General features: G+C 26.3%; 1 protein-coding gene across 2 annotated transcripts in view; it reads right to left on the reverse strand.

Annotated features, from left to right (window-relative positions):
• The window catches only part of LOC105849949 (dynein axonemal intermediate chain 7), a 62,705-nt gene that overhangs the window by 40,682 nt on the left and 6,454 nt on the right, over nucleotides 1–15,569 (reverse strand). For both annotated transcript variants that reach the window (XM_065790757.1, XM_065790758.1), the window contains exons 4-8: nucleotides 13,776–13,867; nucleotides 11,293–11,397; nucleotides 11,068–11,208; nucleotides 10,740–10,844; nucleotides 4,874–5,043 (exon numbers count right to left, since the gene is read on the reverse strand). In XM_065790757.1, the coding sequence (XP_065646829.1) occupies nucleotides 4,874–5,043; nucleotides 10,740–10,844; nucleotides 11,068–11,208; nucleotides 11,293–11,397; nucleotides 13,776–13,867 (613 nt within the window). The remainder of the gene's footprint in view (nucleotides 1–4,873; nucleotides 5,044–10,739; nucleotides 10,845–11,067; nucleotides 11,209–11,292; nucleotides 11,398–13,775; nucleotides 13,868–15,569) is intronic.

Below are 15,569 nucleotides of genomic sequence, written 5' to 3' on the forward strand. Positions count from 1 at the left end.
ATCAAATTAATAAAACTTCAATTTATACCAAAAATTAAATTACAGGAAATCACAAATGTCTTAACTACTGTAAATTTTCACACATTTGTGGAATTTGCTGACACTATTAAAAAAAGAATTCTTTAGAAATGATTACTTATACTTTGTTAAAAAAATATTTTTTAAAAAGGGATTTAATGTAACTATTATTTGAGCTCATTTATTTTTATAGTTTTTTAGGAGAAACTTATTTTCGTGCCTGCATTTAGAAATTTATTCCAATTTTTTGTTTACTAAACATTCTTGGTTTGCATGTGGAAAATTTTCAAATTTTTCTTGTAGGCATAGTATGCATTTTTTGAAAATACTGTTATATGCAGGCACTGTTTTAAGGATTGACTAATTCAGTATAAAATCATCAATATTTTTATCCTTTAATTTCCATATATACTTTGACAGCATGGTGTCTTTTGAATACTTTTTATTTTAAAAGATTGCCTATGATTGGCAAAACGTATATATATATATATATATATATGTATATATATATATATATATATATATATATATATATATATATATATATATATATACATATATATATATATATATATATATATATATATATATATATATATATATATATATATATATATATATATGTAGATGTATAAATGTATATAAATATATATATATGTGTATATATATGTGTGTGTATATATATATGTGTGTGTGTGTATATATATATATATATATATATATATATATATATATATATATATATATATATGTATATATATATATATATATATATATATATATATATATATATATATATATATATATATATATATATATATATATATGGATTTTATGATTCCAAATGTTTGTACTTTCTAAAGTCATATTGTAAAAAAAGCATCATTGTAAATAGCCTTTTCACCATTATTTAAGTTATATAATCTGATTTATTTTACTTTGAAAATGGCGCTGATATCTTCAATTTATTTTTAATCAAATGTTTTTCATTTTTTGTAAAGAAAATTACCAGAAATTAACAAAAAAACTTTTGCAATTTTCATCTAACATAAGTTACATGAAAATTGCAAAATACAGGATAAGGTTATGTTTTTCCAAAAGTTTTTCAAAAAAACAAAAAATTTTTTTAATATATATGTGTTGATAAAACTTATGTTTTTATATTTAAAGTTTTGAATAACAATGAAATATAATAAAGAAAAATAAGCCGAATCAAACTCACCCATCTACGCCAATAATGTCAACATCAACAGATTCAACTCAACAGCTTCTGTTTCATCATCAAAAATAATAATTTAAGAATACCTTCCAGTCACCTGAAGTTGCAGATGCTTTAGATGTGTTTGCCTCCCAGACCATTAAACTGAGTTTGTTGCCTCTCAAAGTTCTCTCAGACAATCCAGAAAAAAAGAAAGACAACAAACTGCTGCAATGGATAAAGAAGAATTCTTTTGCAGGACCACTATTGCTTCATTGGGATGGCAAAATATTGCCCAAGATTGATGGATCAGGAGAAAATGTGGAAAATATTTTGAATAAATTTTGATTTTGTGGAAATTATGATTAAGTTATATTTTTTACCTACTTTATATTTCATTACTTCCAAATTTGGCAGAGTAAAACTCTGTTACATTTAACACTGAGTTGCATTTGAAAAAATACATATATAATAAGAATATATCAAATAAATTTTTATTAAACAAAATTTATTAAAGAAAGTTTATAAAATTTAAGTAAATCTAATATATTAAATGAACTTAAAGTAAATGTAAACAAATAAAAAAAACTTGGTTAAATCTACTTTTTTTTAAATATTCATCTTCTTAATGGGGAAGAGATGAAAATTTCATCATTATAAAGGAGGTTATGTTTTTTAAATTTTTTTATTCTTCTTTTCATCCTTTCTATTCTTTAAAGAAATGAAAATATGTTTTGAATAATAAAATATGAACTCGCATGAAATTATCCATAGACTGAAAAGAGAATCCACAAGATGGATGGGAAAATTAACTTGCTAAGGGTCAAATTTATGTGTGATATAAACAAGTAAACAAAAATTATTTTAATCTCAAAATATCAAAAAATTAAAAAAAAAATTTTTTTTTTATAAGGAATGTCCTGAACAGTTATTTGCCCTCTTTTCACTAACTCTCTTACCTCTTTGCTTTGCTCAAACCTACTGCCTCTTTGCTTTGGTATTTTTCATAGTTATTTTTACATCAGTTTGTATCCCCTCTTGCACCCAAGTAATTTACAATGCCAGTGAACATGAATAACTCATTCTAGCATTTTAAGGAACATTTTTTTTAAGCTTTTGCTTCCTCAGATAGAGCGGGTCCAACTATGTTTATAATGCGTTTTTGGAATTTGTCTAGAAGAGAAAACAACATTAGAAGAACCAGCCCAAATATGACAACAGTATTCCATACAGGAATAGTGTTGTCAGTGTTCCTGTATGGAATACTGTATGGAATACTGTATGGAATACTGTATGGAATACAAAATAAGAGATTTGTAAAGATAGAGAATGGAATCAGGAGTAAGAAAATGGCAAGCACAATAAAGAGAAGCAACCTTAGCAGATGCTAATTTAGCAATCGATTGTATATATGATTTTCATGAAAGGTCAGTAGTAAATGATAATCCAAGAAGACGTAAAGAAGAGAACTCAGTGAGGGCTGCCATTCATTAATATAGGAAAGTCAAAAGTATTGGGATAGCTGTTTGCAGTAAGTAACTGAGTTTTGTTGGAGTTAAAATTTACAAGCTACTGCAAGCCCCAATCAGTTACAGAAGTGAGATCAGATTTAAGATTGGCTGCTTTTTCTAAGTGATCAAAAAGAGAAGACTTTTTGTCAAGACAGAAGTTGAGTCATCAGCAAAAAGAGCTACTTTAGATGTAAAGTTTTCGGGAAGATCATTAATGTAGATAGGAAACAAAAAAGGACCAAGGATAGAACCTTAAGGTACCCAGAAGTTAATGAAAATGAAGAAGAGCGTTGGCCTTTGAGGATGACTTTAATAAAGGAATTAGAAAGAAATGATTTGATAACCTCAAAGAAATTCTCAGATTCACCATATGAAACTAGGGTATGGAGAAAACCAGCATGCCAAACTTTATCGAAAGCTTTATATATGTCAAGAACAATAGCCCAAGCCTCTTCGCCTCTATCTAATGCACAATAAAATCTTTCAGCCACAGCAGTTAGCATGTCAGCCATAGAGCGCAAGGGCTGAAAACATAATACATACTGATTTTGATTTCAGAGTCAAAGTTTTAGATAGAAGATTTTGCTTTTAAATAAATATTGAATTAATCAAAGTCATTATTAAATATTTTGTATTAGGAATCAATTTTCCAAATACTACACCAAATACATATAATTTGTCTAATAAATTGTATTAGACACTATCATTACAATAAGAAATATCAAGATCTCGTCTACTTTCATGTCTGGATGCCATGCAAAATACTTTTTATTTTAATAAAATTATGGAATCAACAATTAATGGAATTGCACAAGTCCATAATCAATTTCTTTTCATTCTGGAAATCAAAAGTAAAACAAAAACAGAAGATTATTCAGAAAATGATAATGAAATTGAAGTTGTTGATAAAGATGATCTGATAAAGAATTTTTAATCACACTTTTGTTATAAAGTAGTTATAAACTTATTGTTGTAAAAAACTATTTTTTTCATCAATTTTAACAAACAAAGAAAAAAGTTGAACTTGTACAATTTATGAACGTGTAAGACATCTGATAAACACTTTAACACAATTGCAGATTTACTTATGTAAATGGTGTAGAGAGTAGTGTAGCTATATAGATTTACTTATGGTGCAGAGAGTGGTGTAGCTCTGTAGATCTACTTATGGAGCAGAGAGTGGTGTAGCTATGTAAATTTACTTATGGCGCAGAGAGGGGTGTAGCTATGTAGATTTACTTATGGTGTGGAGAGTGGTGTAGCTATGTAGAGATTGATATAGCTTTGGTTTAAAATTTTAACAACAGCATCACTAAAAATGTAGAACAGAAGCAATATTTATTACAAGTCATTAAGAAGCATTAAAAAGATTTTTCAGAGTACAATGGTAAGCAACTTTTTAAGATGTTCCCAGTCAAATTTCCTTACTGAGCAAGTTTGACTAGAAACCACAATAAAATTACAAGCCATAAAATTTTAAAGCTTCTGAGGTTCTTATTAACATTGTTCAAATAAGCTAAAACTTTGGACGTGATGTAAACAGGCAAAATTTAAAGCTTTAATAAAGTCTCAAAAAAATTGTGTTTTCAACACAGTTTTTTTGAGACATTCCATTACCTCAAAGCTTTGAATTTTATATCATATTTTTTGCAGCATAAATTGATTTTCCTTTACAACTACTACTTTTAATTTTTAGTAGAACATCTGCATAAGTCAAACAGATTTCCTCAACATATGGATGTAGCATATTATGCTATAATTATCATGAGTGATTTATTAATACAACAGTATATATTATTAATTATTTAAAAACATATTATAAATTATATATAAACATAAAATATATATATATATATATATATATATATATATATATATATATATATATATATATATATATATATATATATATATATATATATATATATATATATATATATAAATACATATATTGCTTAACAACTTTTTAAAACTTGTGTTCTAAAAATTTGGATTATAAAAATAGATTGTAAATAATTCTTGCTAAAGAGTCTTTTCATAAAGTCATTTCAGTTTCATTTTGCAAAATTAATCATTAAGCAAAAAATAAGAGATAGCAGTTTAAATTAGTTTTATCTATATTATACAAAGTTCATAATTTTGAAACCTTGGATTCTTTCCTGTATTTCCCCATAAACAGATCTTAAAACTTTGGCTTTGATTCTCTGATGTAATATTAAGTGTTTCTGAATCAATAATATTTACAGGCTGCTCCAAAAGATTCTTTGTAACAGCATCTATCTTAATAATGATCAAACTGTGAAGTGCATCTTTTAACTGGTAACAAAAAATCAAAAACAATATTTTTATAATAATTCCCAATAAGAAATTTAGGTTTCTTATTGGAATTTAATGTATTTATGAAGTAAAAATAAATATTTATCTTATAAATATATGTAAATAAAAATAAAAATTGTATATAATTGTATATATAAGCAAGAAGTTCCAAGTTTGATTTATAATACTAATATTAATAATGATAATAATTTATTCATATAAAATTGAACCTCATAAATGTAGAGCTATGAACATTAAACAAATATATATATAGATTTTTAAATATATATTTATACATGTATGTGTGTGTGTATATATATATATATATATATATATATATATATATATATATATATATATATATATATATATATATATATATATATATATATATATATATATATATATATATATATATATATATATATACATATATATATATATATATATATACATACCATGGAAAGATACAATGGAAAAGATTAATTTCGTGTTTAAAAATTTCTTTTTTCTAAAAAACTTTTTTTTTTTAATTGTAGTTTAAATGCCTTCAAATCACTGTTAAAATAAATTGAGTAGAAAATATTTTAGCTGAGTAGATAAATTTAATGAATGTTAACAGTTGCTTTCTCTTTTTAATATTTGAAAAAGAGTAAAATTTGTACATTAATTGTTGCAACATTTTAAACAAAACATATCCGTATTTTTGTTTTAAAAGGTTTTTTTGAGATTAAATATATGACTCGAGTAAAAAAAATTTTGGACTTTAAAAATAAATCCAGTTCTTTTTTGTCACATACATGCCTTGCAAAAAAGTTGCATCACTGAATTTAAAGATCTTAATAAAAAAAAAGCAGGTTTTTCTGCTAAAGCAAAAAGTTTCTGCTAAAAGTTTAAAAAAAGAAGAATAAAAAGAGTTGCACTCTAAAAAGAAAATTATTAGCTAACATCCACCTCAAAGACTGAGCTCATCTTTTTAAAATGTTTAACAAAGAGGAAAAGCATTTAAAAAAACCTAATTCAAAGAAAAAACATACTGAAATTCTTACTATTCTTTTAAATAAATTAAATTTTAAATAAGAAGCTTTACAAGCTCTTCTGCTTGTAAAGAAAATCCGGTTCTACCTCCAGCATGTTTAAAGCTGTATGTTCTTTCTGAAAGTGATGTTTTAGCAGTGGTAAACTTTTACAATGAAAATGAAGTTTCATAAACATCTCCGAGCAAAAAGATTTCACTTGGATTTAATTATCTGATGGAAAAACAAAAAATATTCCAATCCGTCATTTATATTATATGCTAAAAGAAGCTTTTGAGTTATTCAAGGAAAAGTATCAACTGTTTGTGTTTGTAGTTTGTATGAAAATATGTGATTTGCTTTAGATACATTAACAAAATCAATTCAAGTGTCTTCAATGAAAGTTGGATCTGAAATGATAAATAACTTTATTTGTGAACAGTACACATACAATTGCGTTTATGACAAATGCATTGCATACAGCGGTATGAAACAGTTCAATAAACACTTGCAAACTGTTGATACGTTTGATTTCGAAGTGGCATAAGTGGAGAAAGCCTGAAACTAAAATATATGCAAATATCGAAAAGATTTCAAAGAAATCTATTGTAACAGAACTTATCCAGCAGATATCAGCAATCCATGATAAACTCGTTAAACACGCATTTGCAAAGAAAATCCAATCAACCAATTTTTAAGAAATTGAAACCGATTTTTAAGAAATTGAAACCAATTTTTAAGAAATTGAAACCAATTTTTAAGAAATTGAAACCAATTTTTAAGAAATTGAAACCAATTTTTAAGAAATTGAAACCAATTTTTAAGAAATTGAAGGAAGTTTCCATAAATACTAATTTTGAAATTGCGGTAATCTAGGTATGTTAAATAGTCTGAAAACGATAGGTGCTTCTATCAAAATGAACCGCAAGCGGCTCATTTTAGTCAAAATCAAACTTTTATCATGATCCTTGTAGTCTAGAATATTGATTTAAAAACATTTGTTTCTGATTCAACCAATCTTAGAAAGTCTTCAGTTATACCATATATCAACAAATCCTTCACTTTATTCCTAATTGAGTCAAAGAAGTACAGATGTTCAGCAAAAATGCCACTTCTCTGTTTAAAAATAAGCATAATGGCTGCAATTATTGCATTTGAAAAACATTTTATGAAAAAATTATTTTGGCATTTCTTTGCAGCGATGCAGAGGAAAGGAGTGGTTGACGGAATTGGAGCTACCATTAAGCTATTAGCAGCGCTGAAAATAGCAGCAGATTTTGCATTAACATTACAAGATTTACAATATAAAAACCTATAAAAAGTGTATTATATATATATATATATATATATATATATATATATATATATATATATATATATATATATATATATATATATATATATATATATATATATACATGTGTGTGTATATATATTTACACACTTTTTTTTTTAACATCTTCACTTCCAATAAGGCTGCAAGCAACCACTATTAGAGTTGGAAGTTACTGGAAGAGAAAACGTGAAGTTTATAGAGCAAGATAACGATTGACAGATGACTTTAAAGATTGCAAATTATATGAATCAGGAAAACAAGATAAAGGGAGGGAATTCCAAAGAACTGAAGTTTGAGGAAAAAAACAAGACAAAGAAGAATTTTTGGAGCACTTAGGAACAGTCACAGTAAAAGGATGAGACTTGATTGAATAACAAGTAGTACGAGAGTGAATTTTAGTAGATGGCACAAGAGATGCAAGCTTTTTAGAACAGCAGCCTATTATAGTATCTATAGGAAAAAGAAAGAGAAGCAACATTACAACAATGTGGTATTGCTTGGATTTTGGCTGCAAGAGCAGGTTCATTTATGTTACAATGGTTTTTGCACCTTGTCTAAAAGAGAAAGGGCATCATTGGAAGATCCACCCAAGATATGGCAACAGTACTCCATAAAAGGGCGGATTTGAGATTTATAGAGATAAAGAGTAGAATCCTGAGTGAGAAAGTGGCAAGCACAATAAAGAGATGCAATCTTAAAAAATATTAGTTTTGCAAGTAATTTGATATATAGTTTTCGAGAAAGATTGAAAGAGTTAATCCTAGAAAAGACAAAGGGCAGATGACTCATTGAGTACATTATTGTTCATAAATATATGAAGATAAATTATTGCAATAACAATTGGCTGAAAAAATTTTTATGGGTTTATCAGAGATAAAATTCACCAGCCACCGAGAGTCCCATGCTGTAGCGGAAGTGAGATCCTTTTCAAGCTCAAATGCCCCCTCCAGGCAATCAGAGATTGTTGGCTTCTTGCCAAGACAAGAATAAATGGTAGTATTATAAATAAATGGTAGTATTATAAACAATGTCACCTTATATGTGGGATTTTTTGGGAGATCGTTAATGTAAATTTAAAAGAGTATAGGGCCAAGGATAAAACCTTGAGTCCCTGAAGTTACAGGATATGAAGAAGAGTGCTGTCCATCGAGGACAACTTTTATACTACAAATTGGTAAGAAAGGATTCAATAATTTTAAAGATGTTACAGTGCATGTGATAAATAAAATCGCCTAGCGCGTTACTTCACTCTTGTAAAACTGAAACACATTATTAACAAGCGCAATTTTGCACGCTCTGCATCAAGTCTTTGAGAGCAATATTCAGGGTTGGAAATTGGTTACCATGGGGTCATCCATGAATTATGTATGCAGGTATGGGGAGGGAGGTCACCCAAAACAGTACCAGTGTGTACACGAGAAAGGACGGACAATTTTTATGAATTTTAGAGTCAACTGTGCCACAATCACTATATTCATCTGCTCGTAACCAATGTTTTCTACAAAAATTTACATACCAGCGACGACCTAACATGTTTGAGTGACAAATCAAATGAAGAAGATGCCAATGAATATGATAATCCAAACAACTCCAAAGAACTTCTTTTTAATCTTACTTCAGAAGAAGATAATGATTTAAATTCTGATGATAATGACAATGATTATCTTGAGAGAATTGCAGCAATGTTTTTATTGATATCATAGAAAAAACTGCTCACGGAAGCAGCAACAGAACATTCCGAGATGACATCTAGCCGGCTTTGAATAACTCATGTAAACTGATTAAATTTTTTAAATTATCAAACATTAGTAGCTCCATATTACAAAAGCATGTTTTTGAAAAATAAAATAAAAAACTGATGCTAAAACTTGACGTTAAAACTTGGTGGAACTATTTGGTTCCTATGATTGAAAGGTTGGTAAAATTGAAACAATGCATTCAAAAAGCAGTTTTGGACATTGGAACAAATGGTTTTTATGAGGAAGTCAATTTAAAGTTTTAAAAGATATTTTAAAAATGTTAAAACCTATTGAATTGGCTGTTAAGGAGCTAAGTTAGGATAATTAAACTATTCTGACCAGTGAAGGTGTTCACATGTTTTTGTTTAAAAATCTTTCTGAACAAATATCTAACTTAAGTGTAGTGCTACTAGATTCCCTCAAAAAGCAATACAATGAGCAATGCAACAAAGATTTAGTGTCACTAATGAGATATTTGCAAAACCCCAATTTAAATACGTCACAAAATAATAATGGTAGATATTCATCAAAGTCATCAATTATTTAATATGCAAAAAATATAGCTAAACAATATTTTACCAAAGTATTGGATAGTGTCTATATCGAATCATTGGATGAAGAAGTTGCTGAAGAAGCCAATAATAACCTTAAGACACAGTTATAACAATCCCTAACAAAGATGATTTCTTTCCAACCCAAGATTAGTTGTTCTGATCCATTTTGAGAGATATTAAGGGAGTTTAAGCTGTTGGAAGTGGAGTTCGAACATTGAATTTAAATAAGATTGATGCTGCTTTCAAAACAATTCAGTCCACGTCAAAATCCAGCGAAAGAACTTTTTCGGTTGCTGGTAACTTTTCAACTAAACTTTAAAGCTGAATGAATTTTGATATATTAAATCCATTAATATTTTTAAAATGCTATTTTTTGGAATGTTAAACTATTGAGTTATTACTGCTTGATAAATTTAATATTTCAAATAATACATTTAATTTTTAGATATTAAAAAGTAAAATAAAATACAACAGAAAAAGAAAAATGTGTAAATTTCCTTTTTGTATTTTATTTTTTCTTATCATAAAGTTTTCTAAGGCTTACTTTTTTTAACGTTTTTTATAAATACCACGCAATACTGGTTTATACCGGTATTGAACTATTTTAATTTCCGAAAACTGCTATTATTATTTTCTGGTATTTTGGAAACTCTAGACACCATCTAGCTCTTACTCAACCAAGATTCCCAAGCTCTTACTCAAGCAAGATTCCCAATTCCCAAGTATTTTAAGTTGGAGTTGGCTTCTTCTAGCCTTTGCCTAAAAAAGCATATACTACAAGGCAGCAGGACATGAAGCAGGTTGTACTGGGTTACATATTACCAGTAGCAGGATAACCTGACCTGACAATATGTCACTTTATGTCTATTAAATCAAAAAAAGGAAGCAATATGAATTTTACAAGGTTTTTATATATCTATTTGCAAAAAGTCTATTTAAGTTGATTAACTCATAAATAATAATAATTATTAAAGAAAAAACTTTTTGAATTAATTTACAAAAGATTATCTGATTAAAGATCATAACTGCTAATTGTTATACATTTTCTTACCTCATTGTATTTTTGTAAAGACATTAAACTAGCTTCACCCATTTCTTCAACAATTGCATTTTCCAACATAATGTCTTCAGCACTTTTTCCACATTCTTTTGCTAACTGAGAGTTATTTGCTTAATTTCAGAAACTTACAAAGCATAACAGCTTTTATACTTTTATCATAACAGAATTTATACTCATTAATGAAAAATATTGCATTATTTAATAAGTTAGACAGTATCAGAATATTCTTTTATTGAAAAACTAATAAGTCATTTATTTTGTGAAGTTCTATAGATTATAAAAATTTTATGCTTTCACACTAAAAAAAATTTTTTCTCACCTTAACAATCAGGTCACATTTTTCCAAGACATATTTAATATTTACCATGTTTTCATCAGTGGAAAGTAAACTTATAAATGTATTCATTTCCTTGTAATTTGATATGTTTGGCCTTTCTTCACAGAGCATATATTTTTCCCACTGAATAAAATTGTTAAAATTATATGTAAATTTAAACTGGTAAAATCATGTTTTTTTGTTTTTAATAAGAATATTAGGATTTACCTTTTCCGTTTTTAATTTTGATTTCTTATATTGCTTTAAAATATTATTGTTTTCTTCTAACAGTTGATTTAGTTCATTAATTTTATCTTGATGAAGACCTCTTTCCTATTAAGTAAAAATATTGATAACAATCAATCATATTATACTGTATTAAAAATAATTAAAAAAATAATTGTTTTAAATTTCATAAATAAAAGTGGCAGTGAAGCATGTTGATGAATGTAGAAGTATATGTTAATGCATGTAGAAGTGTATGTTGATGCATGTAGAAGTGTATGTTGATGCATGTAGTGTTTAAAATTTGAGTGCTAGTGACAATTTCCGAATCCATTCTTTATATGTGATCATAGACAGACTTATAATTGAGATGGAAAAACGGCAAGCAGCTTACTCAGGATTAAAGGTTCATATTTCTTCTTGACAGATCTTTGTCAAGAGATTTAATAGTGTCTTAAGCAAATGAATTAATTAAAATATATTCATCAAATCTGGAAGAGCCATTTGTCTATAAGTTTCTTTTGTTTTTCGAAATAGTCACAGACACAAAATCTGTTGCTGAAATGATGAAGGCACAAATTGAGAATAAGTTAGTGAAGTATCCCAAATGTAAATATTGCTTTTTGTATTTATCTTTTAATTTTTGGAACAAGTTGTGAAGATAAACAATTTTTTTCAAAACTCAAACTCATCAAAAATTCTCTGTGGTCAACGATGGGACAAAAACAATTTTCTTTTCTTGCATTTCTTACAATTGAAAACAATTTAAGTGATATTTTAAGTGATAAGTGCAGAAAATATCCTTTGAATTTTTTTGTTTTTTTTGATTTTGCTCTTGCAAAGAGCCACAAAGTTTATATAATTTAGTTTATAACTCAGTCTATTGTGTATAACAACTAAAACAGTTTCTAATTATAAAAGTGATTGATTTTGAATTTTATTTTTTTGGATTTTTTTCTTTATTTTAATCTCTCAATAAAAAAATTTAAAAATTGTAATCATATTTTGCATAGGTCCTAATTATTCATAGGTCCTAGGCACAGTGCCTACAATGCCTACTGGATAAAATGACCCTCGCTCTTGGTATACTTTAGATAGTTATAAAAAACATTTTTGTGTTTAGCCCTTCTAAACTTAATAAAATTGTATTGTTTGTTTAATCTTTTACCAATACTAAAGAGAACTTAGAGATACTATTTATTATTAATGAGTTCTTTTATTTGTTTTAGTGAAAAAATTACATAATCAAAACCTAATATTTAAAATGTTATACGTATACAAGTATTTTTTAGATTGACATATAATTATTTTAAAATTCAATGAACAAAGTATTTTAATATGTTTTATTAATAATTTACCTGACTTTCATCTTATGGAATTCAAGTGTTCATTAAGCTTTTGATTTTAATTAATACTCTTTGATTGATGTATATAAAAAAATCATTAAAAAAAATCATGATTATTTAGGCAACAGAGGCTGTGGATCAGAGTTCAATTTTAAAACAATCTTGATCTGTGATGAATGTATTAAATTCATTACAAAATCATTATAAAATTAAATATTTTAGTAGATGAACCAAAAATTCTAAAAGTTCATCTATAAAAGAAAAGAGATAAAAGAAAATATTAGATTTTAGGAAAATATAGAAGAAAAAAGTCAAAAAATATTGCACAAAAAAATTTATTAAAACTCAAATTTTTTAATCTCATTATTTTATTGCTCTTGAAAAATATATTTAGAATTATTTTTTATAAATCAAAATTTTGCTCAATATATACCTTTCATGGAAAACCATAGTAGCTGTAGCAAAGTGCTTAGAGTTCTTACTAAACTAAGAGGTTTGTAGCTTTATGCTGGCTGTTTCCAATGTTGCTACATTGAAATGTTTTTAAATGCTCACAGTGCTCTGTAATAATATCATTAGGTCTTCTTGGAGCACTTTGTATATATATAAATTATATATATATATACTAGCTATATAAATCAAGGTAACTTTCTATTTAGTTTCAAAATAAAAAATGACCAAAAACCAAGTTGGCACTGAATTCAGACTTTTGAACAAAGCTGAATTAAAACTTAATTAAATATATCAGTGTAGCATTAAAAAATATAATATTTTTCAAAAAACTTGTAATAATGCGTCTTTTTAACTTTTTTATCAAAAACATTTTAAAAAGTGAATAAAAAGTACAATTTAGTGCAAATTAACAAATATTAAAATAAATAAAATGAACAAAGTAAAAAATCATAGTCTATTATAAAACAATACCAAAAAAGCAATAATAAGATGAAAACAATAAAATTGCTTATGGTATATAGGTGAAAGTAATAAAATCGTAATGGTGGTAAATGTTTGTTGTGAATAGTAGTGTGGTCCATGAAAGATTTAAGCAATAAGATGGTTGTGTTTTTGAAATTCTTTATTTACCTATATTTTCCACATTTCATAAAGTAATTGAAATTTAACATATTAATTATTTTAAACCTTTTCTTCCAGTAGTTTTCTCTCAGCTTTTTCTTTGGCCTCTCTTTCTTTGCGCTCTCTTTCATCTTTTTCTTTTTGTAAACGTTCTTCTTCTATGAAATTAAAATTAAAAGATTGCATAGTATACGTTCTTCTTCTATGAAATTAAAATTAAAAGATTGCATAGTATACGTTCTTCTTCTATGAAATTAAAATTAAAAGATTGCATAGTATACGTTCTTCTTCTATGAAATTAAAATTAAAAGATTGCATAGTATATGTTCTTCTTCTATGAAATTAAAATTAAAAGATTGCATAGTATACGTTCTTCTTCTATGAAATTAAAATTAAAAGATTGCATAGTATACGTTCTTCTTCTATGAAATTAAAATTAAAAGATTGCATAGTATAAAAAAACAGAATTTTGAAACAAAAAAAATACAATAAAATTACTAACCAAGAAAAAAACAGGGATAGTGTTACATAACTAAACAGTTATTTTAACAACAGCAACAAAGTTTTAAAAAAACACATGCACGTAAAAAGGGTATTTTTTTTAAGTATACAAGTATTTGACTTATAAAGATTTGACTTTTTATGTGATTTGATATGGTTCTAAAAGCGGTTACTTTAAAAATCTATAATGATTTAGAGATATTTAGGAATCACTTAATATTTTATCGAAAAATAATTAGATATTACTAAGGCCCTAATATTACCCAACATTTCTTTTTTTTTTAATTAGACAATTTTATAAAAGTTTTTTAAAATAAGAATTTAAATAACTAAAAAATAACTAAAAAATTACTAAATAATTATAATATAGCAGTGAATTATAAGTATAAAGGTACATGTTTTATATGTATAGTTGGAGGTCATTTTTATAATCCAAATTTAAAATATATATCAGGGCAAATAAGAGTTGAATCAGAAATAAAACAGATAAAGGTCACAGAGTAAGTTTATGTATTTTAGCTATTTAATTTGCTATTATATGTAGAAGTAATATTGAGTATACTTAATATTTTGTAAATTCCATAATGAAATAATAAAAAAAACACATTTTTAAAAATAATTCAACTAAAGAAAAAAACTAAACTCGCTTTTTAAAAGTGAAATGTAAAGTTTAAAGCATTTTTGCTTTTAAATCCTTTTTAAAATGTGTAAGAACAAATAAACAGAACAAAATAAGTTAAACTTTAAAGTGAACAAATAAAGACTTATTTTGTTTGAATGGTTTTATTATATAACTTACACCTTAGTTATAACAACATCACAACATAATCTGTAAAGTTGTTATAACAACATCACAACACCACCTGTAAAGTTGTTATAACAATATGACAACACCGTCTGTAAAGTTGTTATAACAACATCATAACACCGTCTGTAAAGTTGTTATAACAATATGACAATACCGTCTGTAAAGTTGTTATAACAACATCACAACACCGTCTGTAAAGTTGTTATAACAACATCACAACACCGTCTGTAAAGTTGTTATAACAACATCACAACACCATCTGTAAAGTTGTTTTAACAACATCACAACACCGTCTGTAAAGTTATTATAACAACATCACAACACCGTCTGTAAAGTTGTTATAACAACATCACAACACCGTCTGTAAAAATTTTATAACAACATCACAACACCATCTGTAAAGTTGTTATAACAACATCACAACACCATCTGTAAAGTTGTTATATTTAATGTGTAAGCTATATAATAAATACTAAATAACTTACTTTATTATATGTTGCATAAATCATGTATTTAACTTAAATTTCTTACACATTACAAATTAACCATAT

The sequence above is a fragment of the Hydra vulgaris genome, chromosome 02 (genome assembly GCF_038396675.1).
Source record: "Hydra vulgaris chromosome 02, alternate assembly HydraT2T_AEP".
NCBI lineage: Eukaryota > Metazoa > Cnidaria > Hydrozoa > Anthoathecata > Hydridae > Hydra > Hydra vulgaris.